Source organism: Scyliorhinus canicula, chromosome 6, assembly GCF_902713615.1.
Source record: "Scyliorhinus canicula chromosome 6, sScyCan1.1, whole genome shotgun sequence".
Lineage (NCBI taxonomy): Eukaryota > Metazoa > Chordata > Chondrichthyes > Carcharhiniformes > Scyliorhinidae > Scyliorhinus > Scyliorhinus canicula.
In genome coordinates this window covers 144,352,089-144,371,882 of record NC_052151.1, presented here as the reverse complement: position 1 = coordinate 144,371,882, position 19,794 = coordinate 144,352,089, and the positions used below count along the sequence as shown (strand labels likewise).

Below are 19,794 nucleotides of genomic sequence, written 5' to 3'. Positions count from 1 at the left end.
ACAGCCCTAATTGCCCTGGAGAAAGGGGCAGTGAAGCATATTTTGGAACCACTGTAGTTCATGTGGTGTAGGTACACCCACAGTGCTGTTTGGAAGGGATCTTCAGGATTTTGATTCAGCAACAGTGAAGCAGTTCCATGGCAGAACAGTGTGGAGGCTTGAAAAGGAACTTGCAGGTCACAGTATTCTCATGCATCTGCTGCCCTTCTCCTGAGCTGGTATAGAGGTTGTGGGTTTGGAAGGTGCTGTTGAAAGGACTTGGTGAGTTGCTGCAGTGCATCCTGTAGATGATACACATGTTAGCACTGTGGATCAGTATTGGAGGGGATGATGTTTAAGGTGGTGAATGGAATGCCAATCAATTGGGCTGCTTTGTCCTGGATGATGTGTCTTCAGCGTTGTTCCTTGAGCGCTGTTGGAGCTGCACTCAGCCAGGCAAGTGGAGAACAATTCATCACACTCTGACTTGTGCCTTGTGTTTGTTGTCAGATGTTGTGGAGTCAAGAGATCAGTTATGAGTGGTAGAATTCCGAGCCTCTGACCTACTCCAGTAGCCACAGTAGTTATTTGGCTAGTTCAGTTCAGTTTCTGGTCAATGATAACCTCCAGAATATTGCTAGTGGAGGATTCAGCAATGAAAATAGCATTGCATTTCAAGTGGAGATGGTTAGATTCCCTTGCGCTGGAGATGGTCATTGCTTGGCATTTGTGTGGCGCGAATGACAAATAAAACAAGTAAATTTAAGAAATTCCGATCAGTTCTTTCACCACAATAACCAAGTACCCGGCAAGAGTATGTTTCAATGATTTCATCTATATACACATGCTCTTTATAATATTTAATTATTTACTTCAGATTGAAGTGCAGGAAAAAAATAAGTCCAGGCAAACAGTTGTTTGGTAGAACAGAACTCGAGTATTGCTGAAGAAAAAACACATGTTGTCGAAGCCTTTTGTCTTGCACTCATTGGGACAATTTGCAAGAATACCAAACGTAAAGCGAACACTAATTTATACTTCATGACCAGAGAATGCCGATTGATTGGCAAATGTACTCTGATTAGTGGAGACGTTGCCATGAGAAATGCATCAGTTATCTGATGGCTGAAAGTTAACTGCCAAGCTTTGTTTAAATTTACACCAAGCAGGTTTACTCTGATTGGATAAGGCATTGCCCTAGGGAGTGAACCAATGAATGGCTGTTGTGGTATTGTGCAAAGCAAATAATGGCATGATGGGAAAACTAGTCAAGTTTCTTGGTACAATGAAATTTAAACTGACTTCGCATAACCTAAGGCACAAATACAAGCAGCCAAGGTCAACTTGACCCGAAAACTTGCTGACTCTAAACTCGGATAAAACTCAGCCGTCATACCATACCCCAGAGCAGTCGAAATACACAAGATAAGCGAGAAATAGTTCTTTTCGATACTTAAACAAATCTGCTCCGTTTCTTAAACATGCGACCAAAGGACAAGATAATGATATGAGACCCCGAGTCCTCTAAAGGTCAGCAAGGTGACGCCAGTTTAATGATTATTACTTATGTTTTACTTTTGATCAAATTCCTGACCAAGCTGTATTCACGTTATCTTGACTTTATAATGTATAAATGTCTACCTATTTTTTGTAATGGGCAGACTTGGAAAGGAACCAGCAGTTTGTAATTGACTGCCTTCCGACTCAAAGTCTCAGCCATACTGCTAGCAGTTGTAGTTCGTAAATAAAGCTTAGTTTTGCTTATCTAACGAACCTTGTTGAATCTTTCTATCACAGTCCAGAAGCGGGGAAAATATTGATTACGACACTGTAGCCTCTTTTGTTTAGTTGAAATAGGCGAAATGTGTGCACACATTCTTTCTGTTGCAAAAACCAGGCCCCTGTGTATTGATAATATGTAGCTTCTAGCACATGTAAGCGTGCTATACTGCAATCCCTGATAATCCTGAATTGGTTGTCAGCACCATTTTTAGCGCACACAGGATTATTTAGCAAATTTCCAAATGTAGAATCGCATTCAACGTTGGACACGATATTTTGCGTTTTGCAAGCATGGGCAGGCTGGGTACAGTCGGTACCTTGCATGATAAAATCAGCTGAAGGGACATACTGTTTGATATGATCTGCCAGTCTTTGGAATGTATGGCCTATGCATATTAATACACAGGTCCCGTTCTTTGCGGACAAAAAGAACATGCACGCACATTGCGTCTGTTTCAATTGAACAAAACAGACAGCTGTCATTTTCTGGTTCTTGCCCAAGGGCAATGTCTTGACCAGTCTGTTTACAGGTGAGGTTGCCCTAGTAGAATGGAGAAAGTCTCAAGAAATTCAACACCTTAAGTGTTGATTTTATCGCAGCCCTGTTGATACACTAACAATGAAGTCCGAGAACCAAGAAATAAACTAAATCTTATCAGCGCCCTGTCTCAAGCATCACAAAAAGGTGACTGGATGTGGCTTAACTTGTATTTCAATAATTCAATGTAATAACAATCTTTATTAGTGTCACAAGTAGGCTTACATTAATACTGCAATGAAGCTACTGCAAAAAGCCCCTAGTCGCCACACTCTGGCGCCTGTTCGGGTACACCGAGGGAGAATTCAGAATATCCAATTCACCTAACAAGTATGACTTTCGGGACTTGTGGGAGGAAACCGAAGCACCCTGAGGAAACCCACGCAGACATGGGGAGAACGTGCAGACTCTGTGAACCCGGGCACTGTGAAGCAACAGTGCTAACCACTGTGTTACCGTGCAGGCTGGCAGGCGGGCCAATTGGTCTTCCCCATTGACTTAGTTAAGCCGGTGTGAGCAGCTAAGCCATAAAAATCATGACAGATCCAAGTGTAATACCGAGGCTCCTGCATATTTAGATGATCCCAGCAGAAACAATGATAAATGAGCTATGCCCAAAGTCAACTCAATTAATTTTATGAAGCTTCTGAATAATGGGTAAAAATAGTTGTTCCTGGTATCTCCCACCTCGCCATCCAGTGACCTATGCAGGATGTGCACATCTATAGATACCTTGTGACAGACAGGGAGGAGGTAAGCAGCTACCTCAAGAGCTGCCCATTAAACATCACTACTCTGTCTCCCCCTGGATACTGCCACTTACTGTACAAAAGGGTAAACACACAACTTGTATTAGTTGTCTTTCCACTTTGCACGCAATTCATTGTGGTGGGAGAAATTTCGAATGCAAGAGATGAATAGACGTGCATTAATAGATGAAGCCAACTTGAGGACAAAAGCTGACTGATATATTGGAAACTTGTTTCCAGCAATACACGCACTTGAATGGCCGTGACTGAAATTGGTTCTGTCAGGTATTTTGGATTTGTCTTCATCACTGCAGCTCAAACACAACAGGCAACGTTTCAGCTTTGGGCTTATTGCCAGCATACTCTTGCACTGCAGATTCAAGATTCCACTTCCAATGGTAAAATTATACAGCATGCTGCACACCAGAACAACTGGAAATTTATCTGGCGGAGTACAATAAGGTATACCCAGACCTATGAAAGCATGTGCCACGTTGCACTTTACTTCACTGTAGTTGTCAGTTTCAGACTGGTGTTCGGAGCACAGCTCAAGAGGATATCGCTAGTCCTGTAGTGTAAATGCATCAACCAACACAATAGATTGAGGAGATCATAAGTTCAGACCTTAATTGTTCTGGGTGAATATATTTTATGTATGAAAATTCAGTTTTTACAGGAATATAAAAGCTATGACTTCAGTGTGAATGCACTGCCACGAGTCTATCTTGGTCAGATTGCCAACAGCAAATCAGTGGGGTTTGAACGAAGAGAGATACTTTAGAAGACACATCAATGCAAACAGCATAGATTAGACTTGACTGCATCTTTGAAAAAAGATTTTAAAATTACCTGAAATGATAGTTTGTGCTTTGTAGAGTAGAGAGAGCGGCAGATGGCAAGTATTTCATTTCCAATAGTAACTTTCTGTTCAGGGACACACTTTGTCAACATGGCAGTAACAAGCCTGATCCAAGCATTATCTTTCTCAGTTGATCTGTAAGGGTGAAGTTGTTTTAATTAGGAAGGTAAATTTTGATTTTGTTTAAATATTCTAGCAATTTACAACAATATCACTATTTGAAGTTACACCTGCGTTTCGGTGCACTAAAGTACCACTGCAGACACAATTCGGTTCAGTCGTTGAAATTAAGATGAGGTGGAGTGGCGAATGCAGGCATTTCCACCTAGTTTATTACCTGTTTAAATTTGTCTCAGCCCACTTGCAGCTGAAACCCTTATCCATGCTTGTCTTGCCTCCACCGTGCACTATTCAATTCTCTGCTGGCCCACCTGCCACCCTGCATAAACTTGAGCTGGCCCCAACTTAACTTGCATCAACTCCTGATCATCAATCGCATTTCTGATTGTAGGCCTACAAGGACTCATGGTCCAGCAATGCCTCGAATATCAAATTCTCTTCCTTCTTTTCAAATCCCTAATTTATCTCCACCAGCTCAATAACCCTTGGAAATCTCTATACTCCTCCATGCTGGAGATGCCTCGTTTTAAAAAAAAATGTATATGTTCCAAATATATTCAAAAGTACAAAAACATAAATAAATCAAAAAACATTCTGCACACCCCCAGTTCACGGTTTGTACAAGTCCCTTCCCCCTCCCCAGTGATGAACAATTCCTCAAACAGTCCACACGCAAAACCCTCCGCCGATCCCCTCAATTTGAACTTAGATCAGCGATCTTAGCATTTACAGTGCAAGATGACATTCAGCCCATCAAGTCTGCACCGGCCCTTGGAAAGAGCACCCTACCTAAGCCCCTACCTCCACCCTATCCCCACAAGTCTACCCTATCCCCACCTAACCATTTTTGGACATTAAGGGCAATTTAGCATGGCCAATCCACCTAACATCTTTGGACTGTGGGAGGAATTCGGAGCAACCGGAGGAAACCCACGCAGACACAGAGAGAACGTGCCGACTCCGCACAGACAGTTACCCAAACCGGGAATCAAACCTGGGATCCTGGGCAGCACGGAAGCACAAGTCGCTAGCACTGTGGCTTCACAGCACCAGGGTCACAGGTTCGATTCCTTGCTAGGTCACTGTCTGTGTGGAGTCTGCACGTTTTCCCTGTGTCTACTTGGGTCTCCTCCCGGTGCTCCGGCTTCCTCCCACAGTCCAAAGACATGCAGGTTAGGTAGATTGGCCATGTCAAATTGCCTTTAGTGACCAAAAAGGTTAGGAGTTATTGGGTTATGAGGATAGGGTGGAAGTGAGGGCTTGTGGGTCGGTGCAGTCTCGATGGGCCGAATGGCCTCCTTCTAACTGTATGTTCTATGTAAAGCAACGGTGCTAACCACTGTGCAACAGTGCCACCACGTTGATCTTTTCCAGCAGGAGAAAGTCGAACAGGTCCCCCACTCAGGCCACTTGTCGACCACCATTCCAACAGAATTATTCACCGGGCAACAACAGAGGTGAAGGCCACAATGTCCGCCCTCCTCCACTCCACCAGCTCCGATATCCCCAAAATCACCACCATAGGGTCCGGTCCTGCCTGGCCTCTATGCGCACAATCTTTGATAAAGTCACAAACAGCCTGTCCCAGTATCTCTCCAACTTCTCACAGCCCCAAAACATAAGCTTGTGATTTGCTGGTCCTTGTCCACACTTCTCACACTCATCTGCCACCTCCTGGAAGTCATATGCATCCTCTTAAACAGAACTCATCCCCACCCACGAGAAGGAGGTTGAATTCACCATGCACATCACCTCACTCCACACTCCCCATCCTATCACCCCCTCCCACCAGCTCTTCCTCCCATTTCTCCTTAATCCTCACTACCTGCGCTCTCCCCTGCTCTCCCAGCCACCTACATGTCGCCAATCCTACACTCCACTTCCACATCCAGGAGCAGCAAATAGGGTATACTTCTGCAGCTTAGGAAAACCTCTCCATTCCTTCTGCGCAGTCACTCACTTGCATCCTGAAGTTGCTTCCCTTCGGCATCTCTACCCTCTCCCGCAGCTCTTCCTGCCCTGCAAACCTCTCCTCCAGAGACAGATCCCTCGCCCTCATCAGCCCCACCTCCCTCCACTTCCTTTACATGCCATCTGTATCCTCGGCTTAAACCCATGGTTCTCACACAGCGGTGTTAGCATCGACATCCTCTCTATCCTAAAGTGTCTCCTCAGCTGGTTCCACACCCCAATTGTAGACTGCACAACCGGGTTCACAGTGTCCCGCCTCGGTGCTAGTTGAAGTGCCACCGTCATCATGGCCTTCAGGCTGCAGCCACTGCAGGACCCCTCTTCCATGCCAACCCACTCTAACCACTTTCCTTCCCACCACTGCCTCATCTTCCCTGCATTTGCCACCCAATAGTAATGCAGCAGGTTTGATAGCAGCAACCCCACTTTCTGCCTCTGTAGCAGGGCCCTCTTCATCCTCGGTACCTTCCTGCCCATATAAACTGCAAAATCGCTGCATCCAGTTTCCGGAATGAAGATCGGGAGGATCTGGACACTGTCAATGTCATGTGTAGCATATCCTCTCATACCTCCTCCACCAGCTTTGCCTGGTTCCATTTGTGCATCGTCGCCCACTCCCCCGCCACATGAACCTGTACCTGGCTACCCTAAGTCCAAGATTGGCTCCCTGACCCGCCGCAATCACGGGAAACACCTCACTCTTTTTGACATTCAACTTATAGCTCAAGAAGGGCCCAAACCTCTCTAGTATTTCCATAATACTCTCCATGCTCTCTAATGGGTCAGACACAAACAGCAGCAGGTTGTCTGAATACAGTGACACCTGTGTTCCCTACTCACCCTCACAATCCTCTGCCACACTGCCTACCCACTAAGGGCCATCGCCAAGGGCTCTATCGCCAGCGTGAACAACAGCGGCAACAGCAGGCATCCCTGCCTCGTTATCCTGTGCAACCCAAAGCTCTGTGAACTCATCTCGCTTGTTCATACACGTGCCACCGAGGCCACATACAACTGACACACCCATGCCTCATACTTCAGCCCAAACCCAAATATTTCCAGATCTCAATCAGGTACCGCCACTCCACTGATCGAAAGCCTTCTCCGCGTCCATAGAGACCTCTACCACTGGTACCCCTTCCTTCGACAGGTTCATGATCATGTTTAAAAACCGTCTAATGTTACTGGAAAGATGCCTGCCCTTTACAAAACCCGTCATTTCTGCGACCAGCCCAGGAACACATCCTTCCATTCTCTTTGCCACTAACATCCATTTCTGAACTTCTGGTGGCAGCCATGGAGAGAGTAGTCGCACATTTGGTTGCTCCCGCTCAAAGTGGATTTTTTCGATCCTTTCCCACTCAAATGTTGTGGTGTTTGAGGGCAAAAGGTGTACGAGTGCCCAGGGAAGGTAATACTCCTCTGGTGAAGTCGGTGTATGGAACAGAGGACGAGAAGTGCCACGAGAAGAGAGCAGTTGGAGCAGGAAAATTTTCGGGGTCGACACAGGTGAAGATGGCAGTGGGCAAGGGAGCAGTGCTGCCCTCAGTGGTCAACGGAGCAGCTGGTGGAGTTTTTAAAATGGCAAATTCCAGCAGCAGCAGAAAGAGGCCTTGGAGGATTTGGCCGTGGCGTGGAGCCGGTTCGGGCAGCGACTGAGCGAGCGGAGCAGAGGCAGGAGGCTCAGGCCTGGAGATGCAGAAAGTGGAGCAGTCAGGTGGTGGAGCACGAGGATTGACTTATCTCGCTGGAAGCGGAGGTGGGGTCGAGCAGCCAGAGAGAGAAATTGGAGGACCTTGAGAATCGCTCCAGGATGCAGAATTTGAGGATTGTTGGGATGCCTAAAGGCACTGAAGGAGGGAGGCTGCCAGGTTAGTGGCAAGCATACTGGAGGAGCTGATGGGGGAGGGGGCCTTTGACCAGTCCCTTGAGGTGCATCATGAAGGAGGCCACAGGTGGGGGAACTGTCGAGAGTGATAGTGGTAAGGCTGCATCAGTTCCTGGATAAAGAAAAGATTCTGAGGTGAGCGAGGCAGACCAAGAAATGACCCTGGGAGGGGAGTGAGCTGCGGATTTATGAGGGCCTTGCTGCGGAGTTGGCTAATCGGAGGGCCAGGTACAATTGGATAAAGGCTGCCCTCTACAAGAAGGAGTTAAAGATCGGGGGCCTCCAATGGCCTGGAGACTCCCTTTGTGCTGTCACGCCTGGCCCGCGTTTATGTGGACCAATCCTAAATGATGCCATGGCAAGGTCTCCCAGGCAAGGCCGTTAGTTTCCGGGCCTCAGGAGAATACAGCGTAGACATATTTACATGAGCCTAATGATTCTTTAGAATATATTACTCTGGATTACGCCCAGTGAGGACGAGATCGAGATTGTGACATCTCGCACGATTTTGTTGAACCCCGTGAGGCGATTCGAGCATTGTAAATCTCGCGAGACCTTCCGCGAGATTAAATCGCCTTGTCGAATCAAGCTGGGCACAACAAGGCCATTAAATCGTGTCCGAGATTTAAAAAAGGAAACCCAATTAAAAGATTTTCAACCTATACAATTAAGTTTAAATATATTTTTGCCTCAAATACTTTTGTTTTGCATTTTAAATTTAGCCAAAATAATCTGCTGCTACAAACCTTTCAAATCTCACTTAGATATTTCTGCATATTTGTCTTGACTGTTGTTAGGAAAAATCCAATAATTCAAAGTGCAGTGAAAACTGGAACTCTGTCCTGTCCCTTCAAAAGAACTGCTGGGTTAGGTTAATTGAAATTTTAAAATGTAGATTGATAGATTTTTGTTCAGAGCATTATGGGATATTGAACAAAGGTGGATAACTCGGGCTAAACTACAAATTGAATGGTAGAACTGGCTCAAAGGGCTGAATGGTCTATGCCTGTTAACCATATAATTCCCACAGCACAGGAGGCGACCATTTGGCCAATTGTGTCTACATAGGCTCGCTGAAAGAGCACCCGACCTAGGCCCAGTCTCCCACCCCAACCCAGTAACCCTATCTAACTTTCACATCCTTGGACACCAAATTTTGCATGGCCAATCCACCTAACCTGTGCATCTTTGAATTATCGGAGGAAACCCACAAACATGCTATTAGAAAATACCCTATTTTAGAATGCAGTTACAGGAAAGCATCATGGAAAAACATGGTCCAAACTGGAAATTTCCCTGGAATTCAATTAAAACAATTCCTGCAGACAAACGGGGACATCTGCATTGTTAAATGTTTGTTTGATGATTTATGTTTGTATGTTGCATCCTCATAATTTCAAGCATTCCCGTGAACTGCTGTTCTAACTATTGTAGATAACAGAACACTGTCACACACACTGACACTTACATGTCTTTGTTGTTCATGGGTGGCCAAGCCTGAAGGAGCAGCACCAAATGCTGGAATTCAGTCCCTTGGTTACTGGAGTCTAACAACTCCAAAAAGAGCAGGAAACGTTTCTCTTCGTCCTCAATGTCACTTACACCAACCTGGTGAGGATAAAATGTTGTAGAAACATTGCTTCATAAAATACTTCAACACTCCTTGGACTACAGTAAGCATTTATTTATATTTCTGCATTAAATTATTATTCGAGAGTATGCCTTTTGTTTCACATCTCCCTGAGGCCAAATATTTTGTTTCACATTTATATGGTTGGTATCCTCTGTTTTCCACAATGGAAAGTTTCTCTCCTATGACACCAATAAAAAATATTTTTGGTGATAAATGTTATGATTAGTGTTATAAAGCAGAATGATAGAGCTGGATAGTAATATTTAATCTAAATCATTTTCTGAAGGACAGCAAATCACAATCCATAATGTTTGTGTGGTGGCATAATCCTCATGCAATACAAGGTTATAATATTAAGTATTATAAATGTTTTAAAATAACCATAGATCCAAATACAAACAAAGGGTGGAAATTTCCCCAAATTTGGTTAAGTGTGAATTTCGACATGAATCCCGTTGGTCTCGGTGGTCCGATCCAGACCCCAATTTTTAGGCACTTTGAAATTAAATTTCCCCACCTGAAAAAGGGCACGCCTATGGCAGGAAATATCTGATTCACTTGCCCTGGGGGGGGGGGGTCCTCTGAGCACTTCAATTAATGGGGCACTGCATTTAAATGGCTCCACAGCACTTGCTCTCATTCAAGCCAGGAGGATGGCAGTGAGGAAGTCAGCTTCAAGCTTCATGGAGGGTCCCCGAACCATAATGTTAGATGCTGTGGAGGAGAGAAGGCAAACAATCTACCTTCGGGCTGGCAGGAGACCCTCCTGCAAGATCACAATCCCTGCCTGGGAGACAATGGCAGCAATGGTGAGTGCCAGTGCCCTCCTCAAGGAGATAGAGGCGCAGTGGTGCAAGAAGATGAAAGGCCGACTCCTTTCTGACAGGGTACGTGCTCCTTGTATCCTCACTGCACTCCAGCTCCCTGGAATGCAACTTCGACCCTACATGCTGCCACCTAGCAGGGTCCCAGCACCTGACCTCCCACAAGCCTCACAACCCCCCTAGGGACTCCTCTCCTCACAACCCTTCCCTGCTCACACAACACATTCACATGAGCCAGTTTCATCGACATTTGACCTACCAGGAAGCCAGCTAACATCATCCCTATTTGTGTTCATGCAGGATAAGTTTGCTCACAACCTGCCGTGACCAAGCAAAGGCGGGCGGTGGGATGTCAGAGTTGAAGATCCTGATTTCTTTTGAGGATATAGACCTGGAGCTTGTGGGGCAGGAGCTGGTTCAGGCCTGTGCTGTCAGCAAGGTGGGCCTGTGAGAGAAAAGTGAGGAGCCACTGCACCTTCAACCAAATGACCATGTGTATCCCTGGTCATGTAATAATACTATGTCCATTACGTTGAAGGAACATCACCCACTCAGCCTGGCCCATTCATTAGCAGGTCTCTACCACCTACCCTCGACACGACCTTGGAGGAGATGTCGCTGGAGGACACTGAAGATGCATCAGGGCTATCACTCTGACAATCCACCAACGGTTGAGTGATCTCACAGGCAGGCTTCTACATCACTATCTGTTGAGCATCACACTGCTTCTGAAGGACATCAATTGGAGGCAGCAACGTCCCAGGGATCAGACAGGCGGAGGTCTGCTGGGTATCAGTCAGGGGTACCATGCCTCTTGTCACATTTATCCCTCAATGCTTGAGCTGCAAAGGCAGAGTAGGGAATATCAGAAGGGAGTATCAGCGATATTCCTGCGACTGCAAGGGCAAATGATGGAGTCCCTAAGCCTTCTGTCACAGGAGATGGTGTAGGCAATGCATGGCACCCAGGTCAACACTGCAACGGTGGTGTCTGCAGTGGAAAGCCTGGGGCCAAAAGTCAGATCCATGGTGGGAGATGTTTGAAGCATGGTTCAGTCCCTGAGGGCCATGGCAAAGAGTTTCAACTGCATGGTTTACACAAAGGTGGACCTTCAGGACTGACAGTGCCAAATGACAGGGTAACCTCTGGAGCTCACATTAGTTGCTCCTCCATCCCATGGAGAAATCCAGGGACCCACGAGTACCTAAAGAGAGGATCTGCCGGAGAACAGCCCGAGTTTCCACCCAGGAGACCCTAGGAGGGCCCAGCCAATCTGAATCCCTTCTTTCTGAGATTGGGCAGCTCAGGCACAGCAGGCAGAGCAGTGTGACACAACAACTCCCAACACCAGTGCTACCCGAGAGTTGGCCGGGGCTCTCTTGGACTCGGCCCTCCAGAGGACACCCGCGAGGGGCATCTCAGACAACAGATGTGGAAGGCAGGAGGCACCTCCACCTCTGGTATGCATAGGGGGGGTCACATCTAGTGGCAGAGTGGGAGGATGCAGAAGGTTCAATAATGTACGGGTACAGCATGAACACTGGTGAAATTAGGCCATAGTGTAGGGGGGCATTGTCACATTGTGACATATCACTATATTACATGAACTATTGTTGTTGTTACGCTGCATGCCAGCCTCCCCCATCAGAAAGTGGGAGGTGATGAGGGAGTCTCTAGCCCTTCTGCCCATGGGCATCCTCAGCCCCTCATGGCCTCCATCCTCATGTTCCTCAGGAGGCTCTGCCTCGGAACCCTTAGGCGTGTCCTTCTTGTCCAAGGACATGGATCCTGACTGACAGGCATTGGGGACCTGGGAGAGAAGCGACCCCCTTGGCTTTTGATCCTGTGGTTTAAGTCCTGAAACGTGAGGCTTAATCCGATTCGTTGACTTTGATATGGTGGGGAGCTAAATTGCTAATGGTTAACTCGTGATGGCCAATTAGTGTCAAGATCATGAGTCTCAGGAATGTAACAGAGCACAATTGTTTTCCCACTCAGGGAGAGGCAGAGCTAATAGGCACCTTGCTTAGTCAGGCTGGGTAATTCAGAGAGCTCATCGCTGTCATCGTCCTATACTTAAGCTTTCTGGACAGCTGATCCATTGGTTAATAATAATAACTTATTTTCACAAGTAGACTTCAATGAAGTTACTGTGAAAGGCCCCTAGTCGCCATATTCCAGCGCCTGTTCGGGAAGGCCGGTACGGGAATTGAACTTGCGCTGCTGGCATTGTTCTGCATAACAAGTCAGCTATTTAGCCCACTGTGCTAAACTAGTCCCTCCCCCCTCGCCCCTCCCTACCTCAATCCCTCCGTTCCCCCGGATTGGACACGGAGTTTCTTTCTCTTTTGGGGTCTTATCCACCAGGTCCAGCTCCATGCTCTCATCATATCCGACCCCCCCCACCCCATATGCCCCGCAGCTGCCCTGACACCAGACACCCCCGCCCAGGCTGCACACTTGTACAGCACAAATGGCGCATGCACACAACACCGACGGCATAGCACAGACAGCAGACTCCAAGATTACCGACACCAACTGTGACACCACACCCTCCTTCAACCTGCCAAGTAAAGCCTGCTGTCCCCGACAGCTGATCTCCTCATTTTCTCATCTCTCCAACCTCCCCCATCTCCTCACCCCTGAGCTGCCCAACAGCCTCTGTTGCCTTGGATTACCTGGTGCTAAGTGGAAACAGAGGTGCTTAGCTACTCCTTCCCTTTCAGAGGTCATGGCACCTAGTTCCCGTTTTTAAAGAGGAGCGATTTGCACAAGCACAACTGATGGTTGGGAAGATTTGATGAGTACTAAGATGTGACACTAAGCTTGTTAAGTAGATGCTAATGTATTCAGATTCATGTTAATCAGGTTTGCACCACTTCTTGGGCATAAATCTGATTGCATCATTGGCGAGAGTATGGGAAGACTGCGATCTGAAGTCCTGCTTTTGGCTTCTTGCAATATTTAGCGGCCATGATGGGAATTCCATGGCTAACGAGCCTACTAAATCGCACCCAAAGTGTCAGACACAGATAGTGAGAAAGAATGCTGACATGGCCAATTCAACTGTTGCTTTCTCAAATCACAATGGAGTTCAGCATTTACAAACAAATCTATAAAAGCTTACAGAACATAGTATATAACCTGAAAACACTATTCAATCAATAAAGATGCTCACTTCCACTGGACAACTTCAAGCTATCTATCATGGACTTGACTCATGTCAGTAAGTTTGCTGAAGGAAACTACAAACGAGAAGTAAAACTGCAAAGGATGGTAAAACATTTATTCCGCTGTTTAAAGATTAGGGTTAAAAAATACAGCATATCTTTCAATTTATAACCCGCATCAGTCAATGCTGACAGGAGATATCATTTATTGGCAAAATTACAGTCCATTGAGCTTTGTGGGGTATTTAATCTTCATTCTGATGACTTTGCCTCACCAGACAACTATCCAGCCCTTTTTTTAAAGAATGGACCATTAGCATTGATGCCACTGTTAAGCCACTTTTCAGTTCAGTTATTAATTCTATGACTTTGAATATTTACAAGTCTCATGTAAAGAACTTCATCAAATTCTTTCAAAAAATGTAAAATAAATTATCTCCACTGATCTACCAGGTTAATTCTATCATACTTCTGAATAATTTTTCACCTTTTCCAATGAAAAGACGACTATGTCAGAACCCTTTGAAATTAGGTATGAAATAATGGTACCCAATGTCCAGATATTGGATTTCCAAATCCTGAACAGCCTCTGCGTAAGCCTTATTCTTAATTCCAAACTTTCCTTTGTTCTTTATGAATCATTCACAGGTGACCTCTTGCCAATTTTTTGATAGTGCCATTCTCAATCCAGCTACTAGGTGGTGTACGTAAACCTCAGGGTTGACTCAAGTTTACCTCTCCTACTTTGCCAAAGTTTCTCCCAGTAATCAAGCTTTTTCCCAATGAGACAAGTTCCAGTCAAGGACAGTAGTGGGAAGTTGTGCGTGGAGTCCGAAGAGATAAGAGAGGTGCTAAATGAGTATTTTTCGTCCGTATTCACACAGGAAAAAGACAATGTTGTCGAGGAGAATACTGAGATACAGGCTACTAGACTAGAAGGGCTTGAGGTACATAAGGAGGAGGTGTTAGCAATTCTGTAAAGTGTTAAAGTAGATAGGTCCCCTGGGCCGGATGGGATTTATCTTGGGATTCTCTGGGAAGCTAGGGAGGAGATTGCTGAGCCTTTGGCTTTGATCTTTAAGTCATCTTTGTCTTCAGGAACAGTGCCAGAAGACTGAGGATAGCAAATGTTGTCCCCTAGTTCAAGAAGGGGAGTAGAGACAACCCCGGTAACTATAGACCAGTGAGCCTTACTTCTGTTGTGGGAAAAGTCTTGGAAAGGTTTATAAGAGGTTGGATGTACAATCATCTGAAAAGGAATAATTTGATTAAAGATAGTCAACATGGTTTTGTGAAGGGTAGGTCGTGCCTCACAAACCTTATTGAGTTCTTTGAGAAGGTGACCAAACAGGTGGATGAGGGTAAAGCAGTTGATGTGGTGTATATGGATTTCAGTAAAGCATTTGATAAGGTTCCCCGCAGTAGGCTATTGCAGAAAATACGGAGGCATGGGATTCAGGGTGATTCAGCAGTTTGGATCAGAAATTGGCTAGCTGGAAGAAGACAAAGGGTGGTGGTTGATGGGAAATGTTCAGACTGGTGTCCAGTTACTAGTGGTGTACCACAAGGATCTGTTTTGGGGCCGCTGCTATTTGTCATTTTTATAAATGACCTGGAGGAGGGCGTAGAAGGATGGGTGAGTAAATTTGCAGATGACACTAAAGTCGGTGGAGTTGTGGACAGTGCAGAAGGATGTTACAAGTTACAGAGGGACATAGATAAGCTGCAGAGCTGGGCTGACAGGTGGCAAATGGAGTTTAATGCAGAAAAGTGTGAGGTGATACATTTTGGAAGGAATAACAGGAAGACAGAGTACTGGGCTAATGGTAAGATTCTTGGTAGTGTGGATGAGCAGAGAGATCTCGGTGTCCATGTCCATAGTTCCCTGAAAGTTGCCACCCAGGTTGAGAGGGTTGTTAAGAAGGCGTACGGTGTGTTAGCTTTTATTGGTAGAGGAATTGAGTTTCGGAGCCATGAAGTCATGTTGCAGTTGTACAAAACTCTGGTGCGGCCGCATTTGGAGTATTGCGTGCAGTTCTGGTCGCCGCATTATAGGAAGGATGTGGAAGCATTGGAAAGGGTGCAGAGGAGATTTACCAGGATGTTGCCTGGTATGGAGGGAAGATCTTACGAGGAAAGGCTGAGGGACTTGAGGCTGTTTTAGTTAGAGAGAAGAAGGTTAAGAGGTGACTTAATTGAGGCATACAATATGATCAGAGGATTCGATAGGGTGGACATTGAGGGCCTTTTTCCTCGGATGGTGATGTCTGGCACGAGGGGACATAGCTTTAAATTGAGGGGAGATAGATATAGGACAGATGTCAGAGGTAGGTTCTTTACTCAGAGTAGTAAGGGCATGGAATGCCCTGCCTGCAACAGTAGTAGACTCGCCAACACTAAACGCATTCAAATGGTCATTGGATAGGCATATGGACGATAAGGGAATAGTGTAGATGGGCTTTAGAGGGGGTTCGCAGAACGGAGCAACATCGAGGGCCGAAGGGCCTGTACTGCTCTGTAATGTTCTATGTTCTAAGATTTGAAGGTGCAGACCATGACAGGACCAGATTTTGCTTTATTTTAATGAATGTATCATGCATTTAAGTACTGCATTCATGCCCCTCTTACCGTGATATTTTAAATTCTAAATCATTACAAAATGCTGTAGCCAAAATTTGTACACAATTGTAGTACTTATTCAGAATAAAACCGGACGTTAATCCCTGGATAAAAGCAAATTACTGCGGATTCTGGAATCTGAAACCAAAGAGAAAATGCTGGGAAATCTCAGCAGGTCTGGCAGCCTCTGTAGGGAGAGAAAAGAACTAAAGTTTTGAGTCCAGAATACCCTTTGTCAAAGCTGTTACTCCCTGATGTTATAACTGACGTTATTTCCTTATATTGTTCAATTTTTCTTCAATCATTTTAATACAAAGTTTAGGAAAGTTCATCCAGCATCATTATCATTTTACTTGTAAAGAATGATGCTGTTGGGCAGAACGTTTACCCCAATATGGGGATGAGAATGGAGGCGGGCTGGTGTGTAATTTAGCACCACTGGCTTGACGTGCCCTGGGCAATTTTCTCAATGATCTGACTGGAATGTTTCCTTCGGTATGAGGGTCTGCAAGGCATGAGGAACAGCGCAGCTACCTGGACGCCGAGTCATTATTTCATTCTCCTTTCTTCTCCGTTTCTGTTGTACCTGTTCTGATGTGCCATTTTCCATATCACTGCTGCAGATATGTCTTTTTTCTTCAGCTGAGGATTTCCCTCTATCATAGTTGGCAGGATCCTTGACTATGCCCGTCCCATTTCTAGCTCGCACGTCTCCTCCAGAATCAGAAACGCTTGTCCTCACCTACTAACCCACCAGCCTCCATGTTCTGATCTACTCCTCAATCACTCCTACACCACTTGTCATTCCCATAGTACCTTCTAATGCAAGTTGTAAGGGTCCTTCCTGCATATTTCCTTTGTTCCCATTTCTTTTACCATAGAAAGCATTCTTTCTGGTTGTATCACAGCTTGGTATGGATCTTGCTCTGCCGAAGACCGAAGGAAACTACAAAAGGTTGTGAATGTAGCCCAATCCATCACGCAAACCAATCGTCCCACCCACTGACTCGGTCTACAATTCCCGCTGCTTCTGCAAGGCAGCCAGCATAATTAAGGAACCTACGCATCCCGGACATATTCTCTTCCACCTTCTTCTGTCAGGAAGAAGATACGAAAGTTTGAGGTCACGTACCAACCGACTCAAGAACAGCTTCTTCCTGCTGCCATCAGACTTTTAATAATAATAATTATCTTTATTGTCATGAGTAGGCTTACATTAACACTGCAATTAAGTTACTGTGAAAAGCCCCTAGTCACCACATTTCAGCACCTGTTTGGGTAAACAGAGGGAGAATTCAGAACGTCCAAATTACGTAATGGCATGTCTTTTGGCACTTGTGGGAGGAAACCGGAGCACCCGGAGGAAACCCACGCAGACATGGGAAAAACGTGCAGACTCCGCACAGACAACGAAACAAGCCGGGAACCAAACCTGGGACTCTGGCGCTTTGAAGCCATAGTGCTAACCACTATGCTACCGTGCTGCCCATATTTGAATAGATTTACATCATATTAAGCTGATCATTTCTCTACACCCAAGTTATGGCTGTAACATTACATGCTGTAGTCTCTCCTTCCTTCTCTGTGCACGGTATGCGTTGTCTGTATAGCATACAAGAAACAATACTTTTCACTGTACACGAATACATGTGACAATAATAAATCAAATCAAATTTTATGTTATGCTATTATTTCAGTCTGTGGATCCATAATCAGAATGCGCCTTTAAGCATAAGGTTCGAAGTTGAAGTAGCCTGCTTGTCAGGACAGCGTTCCCCGGCTTTGTTTTTGGAAAGGAGAGGGGGGGCACGGTGGCGCAGTGGTTAGCACTGGGTTTGATATCGGCCCCGGGCCACTGTCTATGTGGAGTTTGCACATTCTCCCCGTGTCTGCATGGGTTTCGGCCCACAATCTAGGTGGATTGGCCGCGCTAAATTACCCCTTAATTGGAAAAAAAAAATAACTGGATACTCTAAATTTTGTTTTAGGTTTTGGGAGAGAAGAGGCCAGACTCCTTGGCACCGAATGGACTTTAGGAACCAGGGGCGTGATTCTCCGCTCCCCAGGCCGGGTGGGAGAATCGCGGGAGGGCCGCTCTGGCACCCCCCCGCGATTCTCCCACCCCCCCCCCCAAAATGGCGTGTCGCGTTTTGCGACACGCCGTTTTGAGAATCGCGGGTCGCCGTTTTTCATGGCAACCCGCGATTCTCCGGCCCGGATGGGCTGAGCGGCCTGCCGTTCCCGACCTGTTCACGCCGGCGGCAACCACACCTGGTCGCTGCCGGCATGAACATAGCGCAAAAGGTAAGTTTGGGGCCTGTGGGGGCGGTGGAGAGGGGATCGAGCACCACGACCGTGCCCGAGAGGGGACTGGCCCGCGATCGGTGCCCACCGATCGTTGGGCCGGCGTCTCTAAGAGACGCACTCTTCCCCTCCGCCGCCCCGCAAGATCAAGCCGCCACATCCTGCGGGGCAGCGGAGGGGAAGACGGCAACCGCGCATGCGCGGGTTGGCTCTGGCCAATCTGTGCATGCGCGGCTGATGACACTAAGGCGCCACCGGCCACGTCATTATCGGCGCGCCGCCTTGACGCCAGCGTCAAGGCCCCAGCGGCCGAGTTTCACGAAAAGCCACTCCTAGCCCCCCCAGTGGAAAACTGGGCCCAATATGTAGAGCGGATGAAATACTTTTTTTTTTTAAATAGAGTGAACGATATCGTTCCGGATGTAAAGCAACGGGCCATTCTACTGACCTCATGTGAGCCGGCAGCTTTTGCAATTATGCAGTCTCACTTTTCCGGAGGCACCGAACACTAAAACTTTTCAGGAATTGAGGAACTTAGTAAAAGTATACTATGACCCTAAGCCACCTCTGATCCTGAGAAGGTACCGGTTTTACTCGGCATTCCGAGACACAGGGGAAGTCAGTCACTAATTTTTTAACAAGATTAAGGTGTATAGCAGAGGCTTACAAATTTGGCCTGAAGCTAAATGAGATGCTCCGAGACCGGTTGGTGTGCGGACTAAATAATTTAGCAATACAAAGATGTATGCTAGCAGAGGCCAAGCTGGATTGCAAACAAGCATTGCAGCTGGCTTAGTCCCTAGAAAAAGCGGCGAGCGGAGCACATGAGTTACAGGGTATTCGATGGAGGTAGATGCCCACACCAGTGAAACTGAGTTAAGGGACTACCTCTGGGGGATAGGCAACTGCATAGCCACCCCCAGCAATGACTCGGATACTAAGGAACCCAGGCACACTTGCAGAACCGCTCCCAAGCAAGGGAAAATTAGGACCAGACAGACAGCAGCCCATACAGCCTTTCGCCTGGCAAGATATTGTAGTTGTTCCCAGAGAGGAGAATTAGAAGCCCAAAACCAACATTTTGGAAAAGGACACGTCGGCCGAGGTACAGGAAAATACACAATTAGAAGCCCCACCTACCTTCGACGAGGAACGACTAAATTGTGTAATGATGGTTAAATCAAAACCGATTACATTAACCATAAGGCTGAATGGATGTCAAACATTAATGGAAGTTGACATGGGAGCAGCCGTATTAGTGATAGGGGAAACGTTATTTAATAAAATTTGCATTGGTCTCCAACCCTTATCCATAACCAGGACCTCGGCAAAACTGAGGATGCATACAAGGGAACCAC

The 19,794-nt window shown here is 46.3% G+C and overlaps 1 protein-coding gene across 2 annotated transcripts in view; it reads right to left on the bottom strand.

Moving 5' to 3' along the window:
* The window catches only part of nbas (NBAS subunit of NRZ tethering complex), a 339,860-nt gene that overhangs the window by 23,434 nt on the left and 296,632 nt on the right, over positions 1–19,794 (bottom strand). For both annotated transcript variants that reach the window (XM_038800239.1, XM_038800240.1), the window contains exons 49-50: positions 9,355–9,494; positions 3,898–4,042 (exon numbers count right to left, since the gene is read on the bottom strand). In XM_038800239.1, coding sequence (XP_038656167.1) covers positions 3,898–4,042; positions 9,355–9,494 — 285 coding nt within the window. The remainder of the gene's footprint in view (positions 1–3,897; positions 4,043–9,354; positions 9,495–19,794) is intronic.